Below are 27005 nucleotides of genomic sequence, written 5' to 3'. Positions count from 1 at the left end.
CAAAGCTGCTCTGAAAATCCTGCCCAAAATAGTATGGGAACACCAGGACAAATGACTGCTTCAGACAGTGATAAGACCAGGTGAAAACTCCTGTATTATACCAAATCTACTTCTCTTGGCAGTCCACACATTACCTTGCCCAATTCTTCTATGAGCCTTGGTTAAGGTAATCAGCAAGCAAAGTACGTATTTCACTGAAGTCTACGATTTTCCAATTTTACTCAGCATAAAAGGACAGAGCTCTCTCAAGTGATGGTGCTCTAAGAAAAAAATATGTGTTAAATGCCTCTGTTGCATCAATCTTCAGGAAAAACACGGAGAGCGAGCATATATAACCTTAGTGAGGGAGCAATTCCAAATTCAGCCTGTCATAGCCAAAACCAGGCTACAGTGCACTTAGGTAGCCTAAATATTTTCAGTTTAACTGGGCCTAGTGCACTCATTCGAGGATACTCTGAAAATAAGTTAAACCTATTAATTAATTAAACCTACAAGGTTATCTCACACCCCAAGTAGCTTTTCAAAGCCTGCAGAAATGTTTGAGAATGTTCCTGCCACAGCTTGGTAGAGCAACAACATTCACACTGCCACCTTGAGACAGTCAAAGAGAGCAGAGGGAACCCTGACATCCCTCCCAGCTCTCATCTTCTAAAATTCTGCACTTACCAGCAGGCATTTAAATGCCTGGCTCCAGATATTCATGCTGGCATCCCAACACATATTTACTCCATAGAGGGTTCCAAAAGCAGCGTTTCTGTCCCCAAAAGCTGTCCTGCCTTCTCTCCAGCTCCTTTCCTTGTCAGCAGCTGCCCATTTAAAAGGGTGGGGCTCATGCTGCTGCTCTTGGCCTGAGGAACCACAGTCCACCCAGAAATATGGAATTAACTGCTAAATTAAAGCAAAGCAGGCTTGTGCAACCCTCCCTTCTCATGAACAACAAACCAGCAAGAGACCCTGATGTCTCTTTGACCCCACTGTCTCTTGGCCTCACACCCATTTGGGGAAATTCAAAAGCACCTTTTTCCTCCCATGTATTAGATCTTGCTTTTATCTTTCACATTAGAACTCAAAGAGAACAGAGCTGAATCTAAACGGGCTCTCAAAAAGTCGAGCTGATCTTCACATTTTTATCAGAATCCAGCTATATAACTCATTTTTGACAGACCTACCCCTGCCAGCTACACCTTTTCCATGCATGCACGAGTGCCAAGCCCTGAGGGCAGCCAGCGAGCTTGGAAATGCTTTAATGTAACAATTGAGATGTACTTTTAGCAGACCTGAGAATTTTACTCCTAGAAGCAGATAATGGCAACCACTTTCCTACTTCTAAGATAGGTACTAAGTAAGCATTTAGAGAAGAGAGAAAATTCTTTTACCATGTAAGAGTGGGAAAGGTAAAAGATAAAGCTATATACCAAAAAGTAGCTGTAGCTACACTTTACAGGGTTAAAAGCCTGGACACTTGCTAAATGTCTTTTTCTTCCCATACAGAAGGCAACAACTCCTTCAGACAACATTTTCAAGGGCACCATACTCCTCCAACTGAGTCCATCAGAGGAAAGAGCAGCACAGGCCTCTGAAGGAAAACCTGGAAAATCTCACCTCAAAACCCCCATGTCTAAACCTCAGCCTGTGAATCTTCACTGGCCCATGACCCAGAAAGGTCAGCCTGCTCAGGGCAGTTCTCTTTATTTTGAACTTAAACCCTGAATTAAAATATCTGAGGAGAATGACTTCAGGCAGCAAGGTTAATCAATGTATCTATCCATCTTGTCAAGTGCAGCAACAGTTGTTTCAGTCCCTGGGCTCAAAGTCAATGCCCGCCAGCCCTGATTAAGCCGTGCTTGGCTTCTGATAAACCTGCAGGGAGCTGCAAAACTCCAAGTGTGGAAGTGCTGGGCTCAAAGTCACACAGGGTGACACTGAGCTGGGCAAGCAGAGCCAGGGAGTTTGGTCCTCTCGTCATCAGCATCACAGAGAATTCATTAATGAGAGGATTTGCTCATCAGTGAATTGTTCAAATACATTTAAGAAACTTCCTCTGTAAATCACTGGAGGGAAACAAGCTCATCCAAGGGGCAGGTTGGAGATGAAGCAAAACTTAATCCTACTGTAACTCCACCATCTAGGAATTAAGATTTCTCTTTCATTGGGAATCTTAATTATCGATGCTCAGCTGAAGGAATTCAGTGCTTGTTCCTTTGTGACTCTCAAAAATGGGCTTCAATTCTAGAATGCTTTGACAGGATGCTAAAACATTTTTTTCACCTTGCTCTCATTACAATGCCCTGTTTAAAAAACCCCCACATTATTTAGAGGCAGTTAACCTGCAGTTATTTTTCTCTTAGCGGTACATATGACATTTGTGTTTACTAAAGAGCTAAAACTTCCAGCTGAAATAAAGATCTACTTATCCTTAGTATCATAATTTTATTTCAGGTATATATGTTTCCTGTAATGAATTTTACATGTTTAGAGCCACTAATACTGCAAGGTTTCATGCTTCACATGAAGATACATCAGAACACACATCAGAAGTCCTGGAAACTTTTTCTGGAGCCTCTTTCTGTCCATCTCATTCAACAAGTTCTGTAAAACAAATTAACACATGCAGATTGCTCCCCTCCTCATTCTAAATAAGGTTTTACAGCACTAACAAAAAAAATTTTAAAGTACTTTATATTTTTGCAGGGTGTGTCTCTGGGTACAAGTCCATATTGTACTGTGGAGGTCAGAGGTACAACAGATACATTAATCTATCCTAACTCCCTCTATTACAGAAGTACTGGAACAGACTTTTTAAAGAAATATATTATTTTAAAGCTCCTTCTTTAAAAAATTCTCAATATTTACTAAATTAGGGAAAACAAAACAGCATTACTGTTTAATATCTCAGGGAACAAAAGGTTATGCTAGAGCCACACGATAATTCCAAACCCAAAAAACTGTTACATGCAACTAAAATGTAGTTAGCCAGGAACTAAACAGGATTTTTCCCATTTACAGAAAATGAGACATAATAGGATGACTTTTTTCATTCTAAAAGTCTTGGCGTCTCAAAGATCCTTTTAAAAACAGGCAGACACAAAAATATATATTTCATACTATAGGTAGCACCTGCATTTCCAGCCTATCCTCCTGTGCTTGGGTTTATGTTGCACACCATGGGAAGGGGCAGAATTAACTATGTTAATTGTTCAACCATTTTCAGTATTAAAGTGCAAAGATGACACATTTTAAAACAACACTTCAACAGTGCCATCTTTTGGCAACTACAACATATTTCTGCTCAATAGGCAAGATAATGTCTCATCAGAATAAAAAATGCCAATTCTATTCTTTTTATTGACTTAAAATATCCACATTACCTTTTGCCTCTCACAGAAGTCCAGATACTTTGTGGTAATATGACCTGCATGTTACAGGTTTTACTTTTATTTCTTCAAACCTGGTCAAAATGATAAAGAAACTCCTGCAGTGTGAAAATACCAATTTTTTTTAATACTTTATGATGGGCAGTGACAGTAGTTCAAGCACTCCCTCTGCTCCTCTCTAAGTAAACTTTGCTCCTATGGAGAAACATTGCAGCTCAGAATAACAGGAGAATCATGAAAGTCAACTGCTTTTTTCAGCACTAAACTGAATCATAAATAAAAGGAGAGACAGGTATCAAAAACCTCTCAACTAAACAACCAAAACCCACAAATCCAAAAAAAACCCCTCTGTTCTACCCTAGCCAAAATTTGTCCTGAAAATCCTGATAAGCAACAAATCTATAGCAAATAATTCTAAATTATTCTAAAGCAAAGAGCAAACGTTCAGCTAGAATTATTGATCTTTGTCCTCCAATGCATGGTGACTTCTGAAATACTTATCCTGTTAAAACAGGGATATGAGACATCCCAGAAGGGAGAATGAAAGACCTTTGAAACCCACTACAAACCCTGCCACACAACTTCAGGGTTAGTGGTTATCCTCACAGCTTGTGAAACACACAGAGAAAGGACTGAAGGTGGAATTAAAGCAAAATTTGTGTCTGAATTAAAATATGTGATCCCAAAAAACTGCTGAGCAGCTTATTCGTTTATTCATAGTTATTTATACATTCAGTAAGCTCGGCTTTGCAACACATCCTAAGGGGCTTGATCCATAAGTTATTTACAGGGTGCTGCTACACTTAAAAACAGAAACACTTTAACACCTCTGATGGAACACCTGGAGCCACAGCAGTGGCCACAGCTGTCACTCTTTGTGAAGAAATTCCAACCAACCATTTAAAATCTCCAACAGAACCAAAAGTGTTTTGGGGAATGGCACAGCACAAACACACAAAATATTCAGCTTTTGTAAGACAGAAAGCTGCTAAACAATCCTATCATCCACAAAACCCACAGCAGATCTGTTGGTCCAACAGTTGGAATTCTCAAAAATTCCCAGTGGAGCTAATTGATGAGATGGTTTTGGACAATAAGAGGATTAACTGGACATCTACAGAGGAGCAAAGGGAAAGATGCCAGGGGAAGAGCTGAAAAACAGTGTGATGAAGCAATTCTCCGCACAATTTACTCCTCACAGCAGAAATGGAACATTGGTGACATATGCTAAATATGTGATTTTATATTTGTAAGCACAATTTTGCCTTCACTCTACAACCACAAAAAAGCCCAACTAAGAGCATGCAATTCCTCTCCTGCAGAAAATTCCACAATTCAGTGAAAATACAGAGCTGCTTAATTACTCAGAGATGTTGTGCATAGAAGAGTTCCAGCAGTCTGAATGCCTTTGCTGAGTTTTCTAAATTGTATTTTGTTGGATTTCTTTTCTGCTGAGCCCTAACACAAGCTCCTTTCAGCTGCAGAAACCAGTCTAAGAATAATTACAACATCCATAACAGTTTAACCACTACGTAATTGGGCATTCAAGCTTAGCCCAAAATCTAATTTCTCTCTGAGAACTGGTAACATTGGTAAATTTGCTTTTGGGAACCACTGTATTTTGTGTTAGCATTTAGCATCAGGAAATGAATATTCCTTTTTTTTACTTTGCAATTTGTTTTCTGCATGAACACTCCAAATAATAACAAGATTTGCAGTGTGTTCTTGGATTAGAGCACTCAGCAGGGATGCTTTGGTTTGGGTACGAGCAATCATTACAATCTCAACTTCCATCAAATCAGTGGTGCCCTCATTGCTCAGAACATTTGCTGTTCAGCATTTATATCACTTATTTACATTTCAGATTTTATGCAGGCTGCAGGAGAAAGACTGCTGCATCAGTTTCTTCCAGATCTTCATTCTTTGAAGCCTCTATGTGCTTAATTAATTACATTGTATTGCAAACCCTACTTTTCCTTCCTTAACTTCCCTCTTTGATGTTCCCACTTCCCCCTAAGCAGATCCATAAAAACAGATTACAAGTGAAGCATTTCCTTAATTAAGAAGGAGAGAATCTCAAATTCTAGGCCGAGTGTTGCTTGAAAGAAATAAAAATGAAATGCAAAGCAGAGTTCTATTCTTCTCATTTTTACGTTACCCTTACACTTAATCCTCCTGCTAAATTGAAATAATGTTTGGACCTTCAAGCTTCACCTTCAAATCACAGAGTGCTTCACAGAATCCCAGGATGGTTTGGGTTAGAAGGGACCTTAAAGCTCATCCAGTCCCACCCCCTGCCATGGGCAGGGACACCTTCCACTATCCCAGCTTGCTCCAAGCTCTGTCCAACCTGGCCTTGGACACTTCCAGGGATCCAGAGGCAGCCACAGCTTCCCTGGGCATCCTGTGCCAGGGCCTCACCTCCCTCACAGTCAAGAATTTTTATCCTAATATCCCATCTAAACCCACTCCCTCTCAGTCTGAAGCCATTCCCCCTGGTGTCACTCCATGCTCTTTCAATGTATTTCTCACAATACTCTCCACAAACCTGCCGGATTCAGCCTGACAATTGTTTTTGTTTACAGACACAGGAACCAAGGTCAGGAACACATGGGAGCATAAAGCACCAGGAGATCTGGACCAATGAACCAGAGAGAGCTCTGCATAAGCTGGCTCATTTAAAAAGCAGTACAGCTGGATTCATGGAGGCTCAGCCCTCCTGAATATTACTGGAAGTACTGGAGAAGGGATTCAAACCCAATTTTTAAAATTATTTATAATTATGCACTCTAGTCATAAAGCAGAGGCTTGAATAGGGGAGCATCCCACAATTTTAGTTCTAATGCGCTTGTCATGAAACATTCAGCCTTTTCTGATCTTGCTTTATCATTTCCTTTTTCCCCTTTCACATGGGATCTGAGATGCCTTTAGAAATGGGAATTCATCTTAAAGTGATCAGGTAAAAAGAACAATAACCAGCCAGTGGGCAGCTATACTTCAAGTATTTTAACCAATAACCCTTATAATATCTAACTCTTGAAAGTAGCTACTTATTTCATAGGCTCCAAAATATTTTAAAAGGCAAACAAAAATCCAGTGCACATCACAACAGACTGGTCAATCTACACAAGTACTCAGACCTATGCTGAGCAATAAAATGGAAATCACCATTCTTTTACTACAATTTATATAGCAAAGGTATTTTGTCTTTACAAATTCTTATTACTGTTGCTGAAGTAAAGAATATTTTCAACAGAAAGTTCTCTGTCTATTTAGGAATAATTCAATTAAATCTGATTTGGGCTGACAGGAATGTATATTTTTTTAAAAAACAAGGTTTCTGCTGTCATGAATTCTCCAGGATTACAATGTGGAATGATTTATGCAAATTCTCAAAATTTCTCTGCATGATGTATGCTTCCTTTTGCTACGGGTTCACAAATTGGATTTTCTATGTCAGATATTGAAAAGGGAAAACTGAAACAGGTCAGTGTTTTAAATGTGATTGATTTCTTCACAGGAAATGGATGACATGATGCATTACAGCAATAAGATCCTCATATTTCTGTTATAAATCACAGGCTTCTGCCAGGCCTTTTTCAACTGGAAGTCATGCAAAACTGTCTTGAACTGCAGTGGGAACTTTCCATAAAAAGTTTCTTTTTCTTTTCTATAATATGTTATTTTCCCCTCAATTTGCTTTGACAGATGGACTTCAGGCATGACAGTCACTGCACAAATACCACTCAAGTTTAGAAGGTTTTATTGAGAAGTCACTCTTTTTTTTCCCCCATGAGAAAAACTGTGCAGTTATACATCACAGCCTTGCTTTGGATTACTGGGGGGATGTTCTCAAAAATAAACAATCTTCTCTTTCACCCCCAAACTTCACATTCCTTTACTTTTTCTACCCTGTCAGGACTGGGAGCCTTTCTGTGCTACAAACAGTCAATAAGGAATGTATCTAAACCCATTTTAGCTGTGTCCACCTAAAATATTTTGATTTCATACCAGACTGTTGTGAGTCACCTGCAAATGGACATTTCTGTGAATTAAGTGAGTTAAGAGGACCAAAGCCCTGCTGCTGCAATCACCCACACAGATTTCCACATCATCTCAGACCCACTGATTGTTCTAAACAGCATCACAACCACATATTCCTGACATTATTATTATTTTCAGAGGAGAAACCCTGGGTTTGTTTATTAAACCATGACAAATCTTGCCCCCATGTAATTCTTATTAATTATAGGAAGTTCCTTTAACTTTTTGCACTTCTCACCTTAGGAGCTGGAATTGCAGAGAGGACAACTCCTTCCTTTGCATGAGCCTGAGCACAGCTTGCTGAGGGTCAGCAGAGAAGAGCCAACTTCTGTCATTTGAACAAGGAGCATCAACCAATACCTAATCAATTAATAAAATCAGTAAGACAATTCACAACAAAGATGGTCACTTTTTGAACACCATGTGCCAAAATCTATTCAATTTTCTTTTGCCAATATTAAGAAACACCCTTTTCACTTTCCATTTTTAGGGGTGAAATAATCCCATTACTATTTTGAGATGATTTTATGGTGTTAGCAGGAGGTAAGAAATCAGTGCTACCAAAGTAAGCTCTACCTGAGTAGTTCCCTCCTGTTCCCCTCCCCCTCCTAATTACATATCATGCAAAAATTACAGCTACAAAGTCTTCAGAATTCACTCCTAAGGCTTAAAGGGTAACATCACCCAACACAGGAATAAATGCATGACAGGCTTCACAAAGTATTTCCTGAGACTCTACAAATCCTGTACGTGACTCTGTTCCCCTTGATAAGTCAGGTATTTTTGTGGGGGGCCAGGAAAAAAAAAAAGAGAAAATGAAAAATAGAGCAGCATAGGAAAAAAAAGACTCAGAACGTGGAAATATAATTTACCAGTAATAATGTCACCTTGTCATAAGATTCAGGCTGAAGATCTCCAATCTTTCTACCATCCAGTTTCGAGACCATTACCAAGTTAATCAAAGCATCTGGGATGAAGGATTCTATTGTCTGCTCCAACCACCTCGACCTCAAATCATCATATTCATTACAGTGAAAATGACCTTAGAAAATTAAGGAAAAAAAAAAACAAACAAAAAAAAGAAGTAAACACCCAAAGAGACGTCTTTATGATTTTTTCCTGTTTTGTTTTTACAACTATAAGGAGTTAGACCCATTTCAGAAGTTCTACTGCATTGCCATGACTACCATGGAGTTTATACCTTACGTGCCTGTGTTACTGCACTTTTTAGAATACCACTGAATTTTTGTAAACCAAATTAAATGTCAACATGCTCCTACAGAGCAAACCCCAAATATTTCCTTGCAAATCCTTCTGTAGCAATAGAATTCCACAGTAAAACAAGCTTTAACCATGACCCATCTCCAAAGAGTGAGTGCCTTCCTGGGCTCCTTGAGCCACCATCTAAATGAAGAGCATGCCTCATTTTATTAAATTGCCTTTTAAATAAACAAAGCATCAGTTTTGAGTATCTTAAGGTACACCTTAGCATTCACTGAGGTATATTAAGAATCAAATCCCTCCCATTTTACATTCTCAGCAAAGTTTGCTCTCTTCAGAAGCAGCCAGAGGACAGAAAAGTTGATTTGTTGTTTCGTTTTCCCTAAACCTTTTCAAAGGACAACTCCTAGTTAATTTACTTCATTAGCATCACCTCATTCCTCTAGAAGAGGGAGGGAAAGCCAGTTGTAATCAGCTGGTGCAGGTGGTTACAGTAATGGTCTCATCAGCAGGAGCACAAGGTGGTGTGAACAGTTCAAAACAATTATTATCCAAGCCAGCAAATAAACTTGGGAACAGCAATCCCAGCTTGCTTTACCTCCCTGGTCCAAGCTGCTGCTTGCTGCTGCCTTCTAAACACTGTGATTATCTCAGAATCCTTCTCCAACCAATTCCTTACCTTCTCCTTTTGCCCAGATCTGGCACATTTCATTTCTTATCCTCTGTTTTACATCAGCACACTTAAACTTACCTGTAATGTTTGCACAGCACTGACAAAAGAGACAGTAGAGGAAAAGAACAAAATAAAAAGTAAAAAAAGGGACAAGTATTCTAAGATTGCAGATTATTTACATCCCTGCACCAAGAAATTGACATGGCTTTAAGTAACTTCTGGAGAAGTAACAGTGCAGAAAAAGCCCACTTTTGCCTGTCACTCTGCAGTAACCTATGTTAAAGTAAGGACTGCATTTTTAATCCTCTTTTAGGCAAACAGACTTCATAAAAATCTTATTAAACAGCATGGAACTACTTGGAATACAAACTGTTGTTGGGGTTTTTTTTCCTCCACCAGCACCTGGCCCCATTACCTGGACAGGCACACTGCAGAATAGCTACAGATTTCCCCCCTGGTGCAGCACAGAGATCCAGAACATCTTCCCCATCCTTCACCTCCAAGGCCAGCACGGGCAGCAGCGAGGCAGCATTGAGCAGGTAATATTCCTTCAGTTTGCCAGGCTGGTGTTTCTGGGCAGGGAATCTCCCAGGAGCTGGCCTGATGAAACACCTGAAGGCTGCTGGGAGGTAGGGCAGAGCTGCTGGAAAGGCAGGATGATATCCCTGCTCAGCCAGGCTGCTCTCCAGGCCAGGGCACCGGCTGAACCTGTTCAGCAGCAGGGCGTGCTGCCAGCACCACGGCGAGGTCAGCACGTCTCTAGGGTGCAAAAAGGAGAAGACATTCAACTACTCATCAAATAAAATAGTGCAGGAAGCCTTTATTTACAATCTCACAATTGGCTGGTCCTGGTGTAATCAGAAATGACTAATTTTGGTTAGAAAAGTACCCAGGAAAATAATTTTAACAGGAAACCAAGACACTGGTTTTTTCTAATCATTGCATTTAAAATGCCAATTTCTTCTGAAACAGGACATTCTCAATTTTTCTTATTTTACGTAGGAGATATAAATGTTGAAGCATGATGCTCTTCCTGACTACAAAGTACTTCCCTAGAGACAAAGAGTAACTGTAGTATTAATTGTAAACAACAAAAATAATCACACACACAATGGCTTTGCAATGCTCATTCCAGCCAACACTGAAATGCCATTTTTACAAGTGTTCTTTTTTACATTTCATGTTCCGCAAACATTGGGCCAGTAAAACTTAAATCAATAGATATTCCTGGAAGACAGTCAGACAGCAGTGGCATGTGATAGAAACATGCTTGTTTGTATTTCAGTTTGCTCTTTCAGGCCTTTCTTACATGGATTTCTGTCTGAATTCCTCTTAGTAATTTTTCATTTAGTGTCAAAAAATATTCCTCAGGAGTATTCACTGCCTAAAGCAGAAAAACATTGAACCAACCTAAGAGCTTTTAAGTTGATTCAATTAAACTAATGCTATGCATCTATGCTTTTTGTTTTTTAATAATGAAGCTCTTTAGCAGCTGTGTGATCAAGACCCAAATTAAGTGACAGCCTTTGCCATATGTGTCATTACTAATTCAGTTCCTTACCTCTGCCCTTCCCTCCCCATCTCCCCAAAGCCACAGACCTGACACTGCTCCATGCATCTCCCAGTTCTGCCGTGTACTGCTTCTCAAAGTGATCCAGAACCACCTGACAAATCTGCTTCTGGAGTTTCCCTTTTGTTTTGTTTTCCAGCTTCAGAGAAAGGAAGAAAAAAGAAAAGTAGTAAAGCCAAATTAAACCCGCCCTAGTTCTCACTAGAATTAATAAGAGACATTTTACTAATTACATCAACTTGGTATCAGTGATATCAGGATGCTTAAATATTAAGACTGCATCTGTATGCGACCAAAATGTAATAAAAATTTCAGAGAGCAAAGGAGTTAAGCGAGAGTACACTCTTCCTGCCTGCTCGGCTTGTCAATGAATACCTCTCCATATCCACTGTGCTGATAATCCAGCGGTTCCTGGGGCTCTGATGGAGTTTAACCTACGAAAGGTAGGGAAAAAGCTTTTGGTTTCTAAGCAACCCCCAAAGGTAAACAGTGAATTTCCCTCCCTAAGGGCACGCAGCAGCCGACCCGTCCCAACGCGGCTCAGAGACGGCGGCGGGCGGGCGGCAGAACCGCAGGGACGGGGCTCCGGGCACCAGGGGCGGCTGTGGGGCCGGGAATTCTCTCCGCGGCGGAGCAGCTTCGCGCAGGAGGTACAGAAATCCACGGGACGCTCGGGGGTGGGGAGCAGGGACGCGGGGAGAGCGAACGGGGCCGGCCGCGCTCTTTCCGCTCGCACGGCCCGCGCAGGAAGCGGCCGGGGCACTCCCGCCGCGCTTCCGGCCCCGGCCCCGGCTCACCCGGCCCCGGCCCACCCGGCCCCGGCTCACCCGGCCCCGGCCCACCCGGCTCACCCGGCCCCGGCCCACCCGGCCCCGGCTCACCTGTGCCGGAGTGTCCCAGGCTGCCCGGCCCGGCCCCAGCGCGGCCCCGGCGCGGCGGGCGAGCGGCAGCGCCGGCCCCCGCATGGCCCGAACTCCCCGGGGCGGGGCGGCAGCGCCACGGCCCGGCCCCGCCCGCTCTCGTTCCCGGCGCTGCCGACGTGCACGGCTGGGAATGGGAGGTCTTCACAACACCATAGAACGTTAAGGGCTTGGAGCGGACCTTAAAGATGAGCTTGTCCCAACACCCTCGGCCAGCAGTGGGGACACAAGGCCCTAGAGGATGCTCAAGTCCCCATCCAGCCTGGCTTTGAACACTGCCACGGTTGGGGCATCGCACAACTTTCCTGGGGACCCTGGGCCCGTGTCTCACTACCCTCACAGTAAAAAAAAGTCTTCCTAATTTTTAACCTTGGTTGGTGTTTTTCGTTTGTTTGTTTGGGTTTTGTTGTTGTTGTTTTTTAGGTTTTTTTAACCGTGGGGGGCCGACTTGCCATCCTGACTCCTCTGGTTCACCAGTAGACAAACCAGGATTAGGCAGCACCTGGGCTCTCAATTAATCTATATCTAGTTTATCTCACTCAATTTACAAAACTAATCCTCATCCCAGCGCCTGGGGGAGGGACTGATGGCATCTACAGCCCCCTCACCATCAGGTCTCTGCTTGTGCCTTGGCACCAGCCCTTTATTCCTATCTGGCCCAGGCTTCGGAGCTGCTACTCAGCTCATCTGAACCACACCAGAGATCAGCTCCGGCTTAACCTGCTGCTACTGCCATGAAAATTACTGGAGGCTTGAGAATTCTCACAGAAATCTCTCAACACACAGTTTCAGACAAACCATTCTCTGGGAATGGAAAGTAGGAGGACCACTGTAGTCCAGTTCAGCTGTCACTGGTTTAGCAGCACTAAAAGCTGAGGGTGTTGATGTGCCCGGACCATCTCATCTGATCCCTTCATCTGGACAGAACCTGAGACCTGCAAACTGCTCCTCCAAGGAAGGGCATCCTGCTCTGTTGGCTGTCTCCTGCTGCAATCACTGTGTCCTAGCAAAGCAAACCAAATCCCCACATACCCTCCCTTTGGAGCCCATCAGCATTTGCCAACTCTTCACTAAGAGCAAGCCTGTGGAAGCAGCAACCTTGTTTAAGAGTAGTTTTAATTGAAGCTTCTGCAAGCTGAACCTGGCCTCTGGAATCCAGACTGGAAAGGGGTGCAAAGGTAAAGGCAGGAGTGCTATCGTATAGATAAATATTTGAGTTTCAGGCACCAGCTAATGAAGACTAAGAGCATTTCTGCTCACCTCATGCAGATTAGTAACACGCTTGAAAGCGTGTTTCAATCAGGGTTGTGATAAAGGGCCTGGAGGCAAAATGGAGACCTCGTGCATCTCAAATGTGAAAGAAACCTGAAAGTCTTTTTGATAAATGAGTTTTACCAACCAATACAGGACAAAACTGCTATAAAAAGTAGTTCTCTCTGGTTATAATTGTGCCAAAGCCAGTACCATACAAGAAAATATATACAAGAACTGAATTTTACTGTACCAATAAAACAAAAAGGTCTGCTGAATGAGTCACCTTCCCCTAAATCTGTGGTTATATTCCACTATATGTTACTGTGTCTGAAACCAGATTTTCACCAGAAGCAGAGAGAAGACTCCAGTTAATCAGCTCATCAGCAACACCATCACAGCCAAACTGCAAACAGCAAAAATGCAACTGCAACTTTATCTCTCTCATGTGCTGCTGCAGATCAACTTGTCTCTAATTACACTCACAATAGGCTCAATTATTTATTCCATTTACAAATGCATCTACTGAAATACTGGTGGATGTGTTCTATTCAAAATAGTGAAGTATTTCAAACTGAATGAATCCCAGGAGCCAGGAAGCCAACATGAAGGCAAAGTCATTGGGTAGCATCCTGCAGTTACAGCACTCAACTTTCCACTAAAATACTACAATATATTACTGAAAAAAATATTGCTTGAATATTTAAAGGGGAAAAAAAAAAATCTGTGCTGCTTACTTTGTTACTGTCCATCAATCCTTTCCAATTTCACACTAGAGACCTAATGGATACCATATATGTCTATTTTTAATAATTTTGATTTTTAAAACCTTTAAATCTATGAATAAGGTATTTCTGTGGATTCTAGGATGTAACTAAAAGGGAAGACAACCTGAACAACTTATTTTGAAGCACTGATTCTCTTTGACATTAATTCAGTTCATGAACATTACTATTCCTTCTTAGAAGATACTTTTAACTTACCTTTAAAATATTTTGCCTAAAATATATTTAAAATGTTACACATAGATAATACAAAATGCTCTGCTTAACCAGTGAATTTCTGTGTTCTTACCACTCCTGTATTTAAGTAGAAATACTCTTGCCTGAATGCAGAGAGACATTTTGAAAGTGGTTATTGATGACAAAAGTCTGCAAAATAGAATTTGTGCTCTCTATTTACAGATGCACAACTTATCATCTCTCAAATATTAAGTACACTATCTAAGCATTTTATATGCATACATCTACACCTGACTTATCTATCAGTATATTCTAAATTTGATCATCTTGTTCCTGCAAAAATATGCAAAGATTCTAGGTGTCTATATTATACATTTTAGCAAAGTGAGACTTGCAGTCCTTAAATATTTATGTCTCTATTTACTTCCAAAAAATCGTAAATGTATGGTAATACAGGAAACATGTTGATGCTTTGCATTAGTTTTATTCTATACATAAATGTCATCTTGAGCAAATAAAAAGTCATGGCAGTATAAATTACTGAAAAAACCCCACCATAGTAAATAATTCCAAAGCATATTAATAAAACAAAAACTTATAAAATGTTTTTGAGTACTTTGGTCACATACTGGTAACATTTATTTTAAAAGCAAAAATCAAAAATGGTACATGTATCCACACACACAGCACACAGAACACACAGTTCATATATAAGCATCAACATTTTAGTTTCTCAAATTTCGTTAGCACAGCAGTATTTAGCTTTGCTTTTAATAAACACTTCCATTAATTTATTTTAGGGAAGAGAGAAAACAAAAGGGTAATACATTCCTAGAAATTGAAGCTGTAAAAAATTAAGTCTGCAAAAGTAGAGCCTTAAAGCCAAAAACTTAAGTGGTAACAGAGCTAATGAGAGCAAGGTTGAGATTGTATATATAAATTTTTGTGCAACCTCCCCTCCACTTAGAATTGTGTTGTCTGAAGGGAGAATGACCAAATCCTGAGGATAATTCAACTGAATCATGTTCCAGTATTAGAATACAACAAAAGTATTCTCATGCTGGTAGTCACACAGAAATTGTTTCATCCTTTCTCTAAACTAACAAACTTAAGAGGAATAAACTTCTCCACCTATTCCAAACTTAGTACCCATAAGAGAGATTCCACCCTACTCTTTAAAAATCTTAATTATTTCATTTTAGTATGCCAGATGTTTGTGCAACTCCATGCTGCAAGGGGCATATGGCAAAGACTTCCAATACCAAAATGCTGAACACGTAATACACCACATTGTTTCAACATGTAAACTCCTTTGGTAAAACCACATTACTGAAGACAGAGCATCATATAAAATTATCAACTACTGCTTCTCCAAAAAGCCCCTGGGAATGGGGGCTTCATCCCATCTGTCATTAAGTGGCAGAACAACGAACCTTTACAAGTACACCACTGCTTGTGTGCAAGGTAACAGTAAAACATTTAAATAGGAATATAACAAATTGTAACTCTTGTTTAGGTATCACTTGTACGTGGTTTTCAACTCATTCTATGGAAGTGTTATATAAATCCTTAAAAACCCAGCATTTCTTTAGTTTGCAAGATGGTATTTTAGTATTATTGAGATTAAAAACTGTGGGAGGTCATCTGCATACTGGCTGATTCAGTTTCCCATCAAAATCGGGATTTAATTAGTGCAAACTTCCCACTATGTGCAATTTTCTCATTTGTTGTAGTAGACAATACAGTATTCAACTCTATTTTCCACAGAATTTATTACCTATGTCAAACTCAGTTAACAAAACCAAGAAAACAACAGATAAGAAAAACTTCCAGACAGTTCAAATAGTATTATTTTGTATAAAATGTATTTATTTTAAATTTTTCTATCTTACCCCCTGCTTCAGATTGCCAGAAATATGAAATATGTCATGTAATACCTAAGCAAAGGTATTGGTACTGTAAGAGAAATGTAAGAGTAAAACACACTTTATTTTTATGCACTTGACTAATGCTCCCTTGGTATCATTTTATTGGTAGTAGGTACACAGCTCCACTCAAACTTTCAACTCATTTTATAAAAAGGTAGAAAAATATATTCAATATTTGTTTAACCTTTCTATTTTCACCCTATCATACAGGAATCTTACAAAATGCTTTAGAATCATTTACTCCCTGAAAAAATACCAACACCTGCACAGCACCTGGAGAAAGGTCTTGGTGGGAATGTACAATCCAGTATTACGGGATCTTGAAGGTGTTTTTCTTCAGGTTTTCAGCCATGTCTTTTCACAAGTAAACCAAATAAATCCTGAAGAAGAGCTGGTGATGTCAAAAGTAAATGATAAAGTCTGACCACCTAAGGACAACAGGATGAACTCCATGTTTAGTTGTCACACGCTGAGAAAGCGTCATTTTAAAAATTTTCCTTCAAGGGTAAAAAAATGATAGGATTTTAAAATTATTGTTTTTAAAAGTCTCTTTGTGCTCCAGTTAAGCAATGACATCATGGGTATCACTGTTGGGTCTTTGGCGTAGAGTCAGCGGGGGCAGAGGCTTTCCATAGAAATCTGTGGAAGAAATTCCAGAGCAGAAAAACACATCAATCTGTCACCTACCACCTTCCTGGCTTAAATAATGTTTACTAAATTCTTGCTTCCTTAATGAAAGCCAGGTATTCTATGATTTTAGAGCTAATTCCTCCAAGCAAACTTTCAAACCTAGTGCTAATTAATGTCTAGAGATGGATTGGCCAAACGAGGGTTTAATTAGATTTTGGTATACATGCATCAGCATTTGCAAGATGAAGCCCAAAGGGGATCTGTAAACATCCCTAAAAACAGGAAAGGAGAAATCTAATACAAATAACAACTGAAGAAATGAAGCATTGAAATTTGTATGTTGCTGTAACCAAGGTTGCACTGCAATATAGTTTTGGAGGACAGTAATACTGTGCAGAATCCAAAATTTTGGAACATTTATGCATGGCATTTATCTTGCAAGCAGAAATAACTTTCTAAAAGAATTATTTCAGATTTTTTAGATAAAATTGCAACATTTCCTTTCATCAATAAAGGAATTTAAAGTGGTAAAACTGTACAAGACAAAGTTAGTAAGTACATCAGAAGAGCATAACAAGTGTTCTCAAACATTTGTAATTGATGTAAAATAAAAAACCCATGCAGACTGGGACATGCAAAGCACTTCACAAGCAAAATAGTATGGAAGATGGTAAGAGGAAACAGGTGGAAATCAAGAAAAAAATAAAAGCAGCTTTTTGAAGCATTCAAATCTCAATTTTTTTTATACAGACCACCTCTTCCCCAACAAAGCCTTGATGGCCTGCCAACATAAAATTCAGCTTTAATAAATCATCATTTCCCAAGAATATATCCCACTTGTTCTACAGATGCAGTAACTTCGGTTAGAAGTGCATGGGCTCACAAACAAACTGCATTACACTACTCTATGTGGACCTGGCTGTAGGGTCAAAGTTTTAGTTATCCTTACATTTAATCAGCAAAATGAGAACACTTTTATATTATTGTTGTAAATATTTTGATATTTTGATTTCAATAGCACTAATTGCAGCAGCAAGAAAACTGCAACAATTGTAAGGTCAATGAAAATCTGTCCAAAGGATAGTTTTAGTCTCCAGTTTCTTGAGGTCTGGCAGAGCACTTTAGAGCTGGCAGAGAATTTTACCTCCTATCCTGAAAGAGGTTTGTCATTCTTGCAGATGGATCCTCCACTGACAATAAACAGACATTCATCACCTTGTTTTGTGCCAAAATTATTACTATGACTGGAAAATTTGCAGTCTTCAGTGAATATAAGTACATAAATACAAAGTTCGAATGTCTGAGAAACCTTTTAAACCCACCTTTGAATTTTGGGCAAAGCTGGGGGAAGAAAAAAGAAATCAACACTAATTTATTTCTCTGCTGAAGGGACAACCAAAAAGAAGTTGATTTTCAGAAAGATGCAATTCAGGAATTATTGTAAAAAAAGGAATCAAAGGTAGGCTCCACTGGTCTTAGGGAAACGCTAATGAGTTTCCAGTCAGGAGCAGATTCTCAGTGTGCAAAATACGTAAGAATTCATTGAAAAATGCTGTTGTGTGATGGGAAGTTCCCGTCAGTGCAAGATGGACTTGGCAGTGCTGGGTCAACAGTGGCACTCAGGGATCTTAAGGGTCCTTTCCAATCTCAATAATTCTCAGATTCTATGGATCACAAATTGACAGAGTTAAAAACCCCACAGCTGCTTTAAGCAAAAAATTTGTATGTTGCTGTAGCCAAGGCTGCACTGCAATAGTTTTGGATGACAGTAATACTGTGCAGAAACCAAAATTTTGGGACTATTTATGCATGGCACTTACTTTGCAAGCTATAACTTTCTAAAGTTATAACTACAGCTCTTGGAAATCAGGACCTAGCTAAAGGTTTGACAGTGCTGGGCTATGTATGTGAAGAGCTTTTTTTCATTTATAAATAGTGGTTTCCTAATAGGTGTTTTCTTGCTAGGATTTTCAAGTGTGAATCTTGTGAGTGGTTCAAAATTCCTGAAAAAAAGGATAAATTTCACACAGAGCAGGGAATGCCTTGAATTCGGCTGCAACTTCAAGTTTACTCTTACACCTCTGGTCAAGAGATAACTGCTATTGTTAGCTTCCAAAATTATTTAATAATTGTACTTCTGTTACAAATTAACACCTAGCTTAAGCAGGGTTTTTTCCTCTTTGTCCCACCCATGCTCTTCCTATAGAATGCAACACCTCCCTGAGGCACAGATAAAAACTGAGTTCCTTTTCTTCCCCTCCCTACCTCTTCATCTGGCTTTCCTTTCTTGCCGCCTTCTCTCTATTTGCCTTTAAAAAAAAAGAGCAAGAGGGGTTTATGATTAAGATTACAAATCACATTTTAAGCACATGAATTTAATTCCTGTGAGAAATAAATATTTTGGGTTTAGAAATTTTATTTTGCCTTCAGGCATCTTTTGATTCTTTGGCAGAAAAGCTCCTTGTTCTTGTGTTTCAGATATCTCCAAATCACTTTTCAAAATGTGAAAAAGAAAAAAAAAGTAAGAAAAATTAAGAAGCTATCATCTCAAACTCAGGAAAAAATGAAATATCAGCATATGAAAAACAGTCTTCCATGATCTTCCAAAAATAGAATATAGTCATTATTGAAGCAAGAAATCAAGACTCTGCCTACTACACCTTGGTATTAAATTAAAAATATTAATTTTAAATGCAGTACATTTGGACTCTTAAAGTACCTGGTCCCATTATTCTTTGTTATGTAGCCCTAAATGATTTTTAGGTGCAAATAACTTCAGATCATTCACAACTTCTGATATCCCATGCCACTTTAAACTATGTAAGGGAATTTAAGAGAACTCATTTTTTTTCCCTAATAAAAAAATCAGACTTGAAAAATCAAAAAGATGCTTTCTACTAAGCAAAAGGGAAAGCTTTTTGGTCAATGAAAATTGGAATTTAGAAATGAAAAACAGATGAAGAATGAAATGAATGTAGAAGTGAATGGACAATGGAGCATGGTTTAAAAAGGTACAAAATCCCAAATACTTCAAATTACCAGGATGATGTGTTTCACCAAGAGGCTCAAGTTTTCGAAGTCTATTAAGTTTGGGAGTTCCCCATCCAACTAAAGGAAAACAAAGACTGTCAGAGCATTCCATGACTTCACTGGATTATTCTGAGCTGTGCAGAAGCCACATTTCTCTGGGAGAAATCAAAGCAATTAGAAATGCCCAAGCTATGCACTACATTGCATCCACAGTGAAGAATGATGAAATACTTCAAAAATAAACTGATTTACCTTAAAAAGTATTGATATTTTTCATCACTTCAGTGAGTAATCAAGGTTCTGGCTCTTTTTTTTTGGGAGAATAATGTCTTCCCCCATGGAATAGGCCAAATCAATACTGCTGGAAGTTCATATCATGAAGTGGGGAACTGCATCAAAGATCTTCTATAGAGGAAGGTTTAGTAGCTCCTCTCTGTATGAGGACCAGCCCAGTTTCATCATTCACAAGTGAGACTTTTAAAGGATTACCAACCACAAATTGAGACATAAATTATTGTTTTTACACTTACCTGGTGGAAGAGCTGGTGGTGGTGTAGGGTTCTTGGGAAGAGAGTCCTCTGCATTAACAGGTTCTACTCTGTGTCCCCTTTTTAATTTTGGTTTTTTACTTTTTTTCTTACTGTTATCTATATTCAACAGAAATAAAACATCACAGATCACACAGTTATATTTAGGTAATACCCTAGATCAGATTCTAATACAATTGTTGGGGAGATACATCAGAGTTTTCAGTCCAAACTTAGACACAAAATTATGGGAAATGTAAGTCACACAACATTTTGCTACAGAAAATAAACTGTGGGCATAAAATATATGCAAACTCTACATTTCCATGAAGAAATTCAGCTTATATAACCTATTCCTGCATTTTTGTGTTTTCAATACACGACATTGATGTGTGGTATAATGACATATAATACAAACAGAAGGAAGAAGCATGTGAAAAATCCCACTGAATGACATTAAAAGGCAGCAGTTTTACCTGAGTCAAGGCATTCTGAGGCTTGTTGGTCACTCTCTTCTGCATGCTGCAAAAGCTGGGCAGTTGTAGAGTTGCACCTTTCCAGCCTGCTGTCATTCGTGTTTTGGCTACTGCTACTTGATAAGTGGTCCTGCTCCGGCTGGGATTTCAAGCCAATTGTAGCCTTTTCAGTCTCCAACTTTTGCCTCTTCTTTTCCTTTTCCAGATGTTTTTCATTCTAACAAAATGGACAAGATTTTTTTAAAATTACTTCTAATGCTGTAAACTGACTAATAAGACAGGAAGATTCTTAAAAAATGAAAACATTCCGAAAATATTTTTATGTCCTATATATTGCGTAGCATTATTTTCAAATAGATGAAGAAATTAGATTTCCAATATCCTATCCAGAGGAAGGGAGGGGAAATTAACAACAAAAAGATATTAGGAATTAATGCCAGTTTTCTTGTTTTATTTTTGGTCCTATTAAAATAAACAAAACAACCTTCTACTTTCTTCCTCCTCAATTACTTTTTTTTTAGCCTCCAGAAAATGCCACCCCAGTTTGGATAAATACCTATTGTGTCACAGAACCTCAGTGACAGGCTGCTTCACAATTCTGTATCACTAAATTACCATCTCTGCAATATTCACAGCTGTACCTTTATTTTCTTGCTTTTGATGTTATTACTAAAATGGATTACTGTGCACATAGCTGCCTTGACACGTTCTGTGGATATGGGTGCTTTTGTCTTGGGGAAAAGCAAATGTTTGAATTACTTGCTGGAAAAGTTTACGTGGTTCTTTAGATTGTGTTATCTCCAGGCAACTGAATAAAAAAATATGAACTCAGAAACGCAGGTTAAGGAAGCTTTAATAAATGAATGTGATTTTCATATTTCAAAATTAATATAAATTCTCAAGAGTCTGTTTTCAACTGAAAAGAGGTTATGCTCACAAATCTGAATAGCTGAAGAAGTCAGGGAGATTTGGTATGACTCACCACATCACAAACACTTTAGAAGAAACGAATAGACCTTGAATATTTTCCACTTCTGAATCCCCAAGAGTTTAATTAGGAAATGTTTTCAGTCATGTGTTTACATTTATTTCACTGTGTCTACAAAACTTTTGTTCCCCAATCAATAATAGGGGTTTTCTTATCATGAAAACATTGATTCAATGCACACAAAACAAGGCTGCTAAGATTAAAATAAAAATTTAAAAAGTGCTGTGCAGACAGACTTAGAACAACTCTTAAATGATCGTTTTTCTCATCACTTCTCAGACACTTGTTAGTGCTGGTTCTAAACAGATCCAGATTTCCACACACTCTCCTACCTCAGAGATTACAGCAGATATAGGCTGGAAGGGGTTTCCACATTTCCCAGGCTCAGGGTCTTCTTCCTCAGGTACATTTCCTTCTTCTTTTTCCCTTTGGCATTGTTGTTGGGTTTATGTTGTTTCAGTGGTTTTGGTGTTTGGTTTTGTGGGGTTTTTTGGGAACGGGAGTGAGGGAAAAGAGGCAGAATGAATAAAGAATTATGAAGAAGCCATAAATTTTATAGAGAACAATGTCAGTCCTCCCCACTATACCTCTCAGTGTGGCATAAACACAACACAATCCAACGTGGTCAGGAGGTTTTGTGTGTGCAGAGACATGAGGCAGATTAGGAAGCAAACCAATTTTTTTATAAATTCGTGAACTATATCTGAAGACCATGTCAAGTTCCAACTGTTTAAAATGTACTTCAGTAATTTATGTGCTTATTTAAACCAAAACAGAGTGTAGTCCAAGACACTTCCCAGCTACTTCTCACAGTAACTGAGACTCAAAATTCTCTGCCTATATAAGGCAGAGCAGAGGACAGGGGTGCTCAGCAAATATTTTAAGAATGCCCCAGTAAAATTATTCACATCAGTCTTTCACAGGAACCACAGCAGGCTCCTCAAGACCAGAAAGGGCTTTGAAGGGGGGTAATAAATCACTTGCCCTGCTTCCCCTCACTGCATCATCTTTAGCTCCTTCATGCCTCAGCTGTTGGATATCCTGAAGTTTATTAAGCATAGTGTTGAATAAATTTTCATATCTAGTCTTTGATATTCCCATATGGGTTACAGAGTCTAACTTAACACTTTATTTTAGAAGGTAACTTCAGATTAAATCACAGGAATTATTTTTTAGGTCAATCTTCTGTGAAGTTATATTAGTAAGGCCAACTTTATTCCTCAACTACCTTGCAATTCTCATTCACAGTACATTTCCAGCATGCAGCAAATCAAATGAAGGGGATGAAGAGGCAAAAACTTCAAGGAAGACTCTTAGCTTTTAAGCTTTAAACCCTGGACAGCTTGGTTCCCATAAGATCTATGTACAGGAATGGACCAAATATCTTAGAGAAGGAAGCAAGGGATGAAGTAAGAATCACACACAAAATACCTCTCTTCCCGTATCCTCCTGACTCGCTCAGCTCGTTCCAGTTTCTTCTGTTCCTCAAGTGCTTTTTGCTCCGTAGTGTCCCTCTGGATGCGCTCATTTAAGGCATCAAAATCTTTCGCTATGATATGGAGAAGCCAAAATAACCCCTTTTTTATTGATTTATCAATTTTTTTCCCACAGCCCATGATCGCTGAGCAAGGTTCCTGTAAATATACAGAGAAGGAGAGAAAAAATATTTGCAGTTCAGACCACATCCCTTGACTGGAAACAAGAAATCAGTTGAACAATTACTGTTTACTGTGAAGCTTGTAAAACACTGAGAAATGTGGGTTATAAATAGTCCATATTTACAATCAAAATGGAAAAATCTGATACGAAAGAGAATCAGCTTTGCTTCAGTTCATGAAAAAAAATTCACCATGTTCATAAGCACCTCGGGGATAAATAAAATCTCCTGTGAATTTGTCAGAAAAGTCGTCAAACCAATTCAATTTTTTACATCAGAACAGGCATTGTACCTCGACTGGCGTAAAAATTTTTGTCATTATACTCTCAGCAGCACAAGAGAGAAACATGACCTAAGCAAATCTGTTGGAAGAGAAGTGCAAAGCTCATTGAGAAAATAGTTATGACAATAGTTATGAAATAGTTAGGAAAATACATCTCGTAAGAAAACATTAAAGGACCAAGAGTGGTTCTCCTGAGATGAAAACACTTCAGGGAGACAGGATAATAGCCTTCAAAAACATTAGGTGAAACTGCAAATAGGAAAATAATGATTTTCTCATTTTTCATGTCAGGAAGACAAAAACAATGGGCTTTAATTGGGACGAAAGATACAGGGCTTGATTCAAGCTTGGAACATGGAAAAGATGTTCTCTGAAGATCTCTTGAAAACTGTTTTCCAGAATGTTTTGGAGCTCTGTATGTTTTAAAACATTCCCTGAATAATAATTGAATAGATCCAGCTATGTATTTGACATGTAGAGATAATATTTCACACTGATCATGTTCAGGATTTGTGTTTATGAATAAAGATTAAAAAAGACCAACTATCCAACACTAACATCTGAAAAACTCAGTGCTCTCTCTTCATCTGACAAGCATTTAAATGGCACCACAGTCAGATATGGAATGTACAATTTACAACAGAAAAAAAAATTCTGACCAGTTATGTTTAAATTAAGGTTCAACTATGAGTGCTTTTCACTAGGGAACACTGCAATACCCTCCAGCAGAACCTACCAAGGAAGGAGATGTATAGAAGATGTATGTAACTTGTTTCTCTCAGAAAACTAAGATAAAACACTGGCCAGCACTGGGGAAATGTTCTTCTCAGTTTGCACCAAGATTACTGTTGCTGCAGTTTGGTTATAAAACATAAAAATTCAGAAATATGGAATATACAGACATATTAAATAAGAAAAAGAGGAAGGTCATTCTCACTGACACTGTCCAACAGCAAGACAAACTACTCCTTCTATTTACTTTAATACTTTGTGGGGAAGTTTAAAGATCCAGTGGAAAATGAACTAAAAGAATAAGAAGAAACAAAAAGTTTTTTGGTCCTTGCCTAACTTTCTATCTTGTTTCACAATGGCTCTGTTTAAACAGACCCCAGGAGTCATCCTACTGAAGCAGTTTGGGACCATGTTTATCTTTAAAGAGCCTGGTGAAGAAGGTGCCCATTTGAGTATGAAATAGTCTGAAGACTCTGTGATCTGGCTCCTTTCCTAATTACACACAAGATATAAGTAACGAACAAGAACAGCATTTTACTGGCATATGTCAGCAATGAAGCAATTCAGAAGCATTGGAATACACTAATATCTTTCAGGTCTTTTTTTACTGATAATATTTTTCAAGAAAATATTTTTGGCACAGAAGTTCCTTGGAAAAAAACAAGGATGAACTTGCAATTTTGATTTTTATGATTACTACATGTGCATAGTGCAAAGTGCACTAACTGAAGAAAAGCACTCAGAGAATCATGACATAATAAACAGAGCTATGCCCTTTTATAACTCAGCTTCCTAAAGAAAATAATAGCAACAGGTAGTATTGCAAATCTCCCTAATGAATTAAAATTATTATTTAAATTTCAAAACCCAAATACCAAATACTGAAATGGTTTGCAAAACTGCCTCCTTCTTTTGGTTAATAACAGCATAACTCTCATTACCTTTCAAAATGTTTCTTATTGCCATCAGAAAAAGATTGTGGAAGTAAAGCCCTACCTAAGACACTGGTAGATTAAAACAAAGGGTTAAAGAAAAATTTCAGGGACTACTGATTTGGATAAATTATCTGAAATATTGACCAATATTAAGTAGCTTTCATGAAGATTTCTGGGTTGGCTCCCCCCACAATGATTTCCTGCTGCATTTTTTCTTAACAGGACAGTGACTACTCCATCTAAATTTCAGTTTTATACAATGTAGCACAATTTCCTACCTTAATGGAAGCTTTACACAGACATGAGAAAATACAGCATCTTGAAATCTACTTACAATTTGACAGAGACACTTGTGTTCATTAACCAGCTTTTCCAGAGATAAGGACTCTATTACATCTGCTTCTGACAGAGCTCCTTCTCTGTCCTGCTTATTTGCCAGCCTAGAGGAAAGATCAAAAGAAACACTCAGCATCCTGACACAAGAGAGACTCTCACATCTCCAAAAGCTGAGTTTGTGACAAAAGTAGGGAGAAGAGAAAGAAAAGATAAAATGCCTTGTTTCAGCTTTAATTATTTTTTCTACTTAATAAGCATGTTAGTCTGTGCACCATTTTCATCAGATACTAACATTAGATAATCACTAAGATGCTTAGTAATAATTTAATAATTAGAAATAATTTATTTTAGACAAAGAAATCATATTTACAGTTAAGAAAATGGACATAAAAGACCATCCTGTTTTACATCTAAAGCAACACATCACAATCTGCTGGAGTCTCTGGATGAACGTTCACAGTTTTGCAACTTTCCAAACCGTGAGCTTTTCCCTGTGTAAAAGTGCTTCAGGATCATCTCAGCTCTGCCTACTGCCCAGTACTTCTCTCTGATGCCAGTGTTTTGAGCTTGCTCCTCCTAAGTAAAACTTGAAGTGTGGAGAGAGGAACTTGCATGAATGGCTCTAATAAACATACTTTATTAAATAGAGGAAAGCAAAAACACCCCCACAAAGCTTACAGAAGAAGTACTCTGTAAGATGAAGATCATTGTCTTGTCACTTATTTATGGTAGGAAAGAGGACTCTAGAAGACAGACATTCATTTAGGAGTGTAAAAATACAATCCAACTTTATTTTGCACTTTCTACAACAGTAATAATCCAAGCTAAGTGCTGCATAGCATTAGAAAGTATGAAATCTGTACTTGCTTCTCTCTAATAAAGAAATTGCACTCTCAAATAACATTGCTCCGAAATTTAGCAATATTTCAATGACATGTGAACTCTGATTCAATTTTCTGGATAAGAAGACAAATATGTGGTTTCCATGAGCTCAGTGGCAGAAGGTTTTGGAACCAGATTCCATAGTCTTCCTCCTGAAATCTCAAGTAATTATCATTAACTCAAATGGCTTTTAGGGAATGTTAGACCAAAGCTTGTACTTCGTATTTATGTTAACTCCTTGGTGGGAAAGAACAGCGGTAAGAATTCACCCCATAGTTAGCAGAACTCGTCAGCACTTTAATTTGATCTAAGACCTTATTCTTCCTGTTCTCTAGAATTCCAGTATGGGAGCTTCAATTCTTAAGTATTTTACTCCCAAGAGATTTTTTTAGCTTCAAAAACATTAGAAAAAAAGCTGTGTTGCATCTACAGCTCAAAACCCCACATTCCTCGTCACCATTACCCTCATGAGCTACATTTCATTATCTAATCTTTCATCTTTCTTCTCAAGAAGAATTTGTTTATGAAGGAGACCATAGAAAAGCAGCTTCTCAAATGTCCAGTCTCTCTAAATCGTCATCATTCT

General features: G+C 38.6%; 2 protein-coding genes and 1 long non-coding RNA gene across 16 annotated transcripts in view; 1 reads left to right on the top strand and 2 right to left on the bottom strand.

Moving 5' to 3' along the window:
- The window catches only part of NSUN3 (NOP2/Sun RNA methyltransferase 3), a 37696-nt gene extending 25829 nt beyond the window's left edge, over positions 1 to 11867 (bottom strand). For 4 of the 5 annotated variants that reach the window (XR_005602351.1, XR_005602349.1, XR_005602350.1 and 1 more), the window contains exons 1-5: positions 11764 to 11867; positions 10912 to 11021; positions 9728 to 10071; positions 8291 to 8460; positions 7657 to 7778 (exon numbers count right to left, since the gene is read on the bottom strand). Coding sequence is in view for 2 of the 5 variants with exons in the window: in XM_039555154.1 (XP_039411088.1) it covers positions 7657 to 7778; positions 8291 to 8460; positions 9728 to 10071; positions 10912 to 11021; positions 11764 to 11847 (830 nt within the window). In the remaining 3 variants the exon portion in view is untranslated. The remainder of the gene's footprint in view (positions 1 to 7656; positions 7779 to 8290; positions 8461 to 9727; positions 10072 to 10911; positions 11022 to 11763) is intronic. The other variant, XM_039555157.1, reaches the window with a different exon arrangement.
- LOC120410291 lies at positions 11378 to 15926 on the top strand. Its single transcript, XR_005602353.1, has 2 exons — positions 11378 to 11532; positions 12226 to 15926. It is a non-coding gene; the product is annotated as an uncharacterized LOC120410291 (long non-coding RNA).
- ARL13B (ADP ribosylation factor like GTPase 13B) overlaps positions 14629 to 27005 on the bottom strand; it is a 34387-nt gene continuing 22010 nt past the window's right edge. For 6 of the 10 annotated variants that reach the window (XM_039555106.1, XM_039555102.1, XM_039555110.1 and 3 more), the window contains 7 exons: positions 25536 to 25641; positions 23026 to 23228; positions 21927 to 22020; positions 20607 to 20823; positions 20134 to 20250; positions 19613 to 19681; positions 14629 to 16582 (listed from right to left, as the gene is read on the bottom strand). In XM_039555106.1, coding sequence (XP_039411040.1) covers positions 16506 to 16582; positions 19613 to 19681; positions 20134 to 20250; positions 20607 to 20823; positions 21927 to 22020; positions 23026 to 23228; positions 25536 to 25641 — 883 coding nt within the window. In that variant the 3' untranslated portion in view covers positions 14629 to 16505. Of the gene's footprint in view, positions 16583 to 18838; positions 18883 to 19612; positions 19759 to 20133; positions 20251 to 20606; positions 20824 to 21926; positions 22021 to 23025; positions 23229 to 25535; positions 25642 to 27005 lie in introns of those variants that run through there. The other 4 variants (XM_039555117.1, XM_039555129.1, XM_039555136.1 and 1 more) reach the window with 4 other exon arrangements.

The sequence above is a fragment of the Corvus cornix genome, chromosome 1 (assembly GCF_000738735.6).
Source record: "Corvus cornix cornix isolate S_Up_H32 chromosome 1, ASM73873v5, whole genome shotgun sequence".
Lineage (NCBI taxonomy): Eukaryota > Metazoa > Chordata > Aves > Passeriformes > Corvidae > Corvus > Corvus cornix.
The sequence above is the reverse complement of the archived record's forward strand: the minus strand, read 5'-3'. Positions and strand labels throughout refer to the sequence as shown.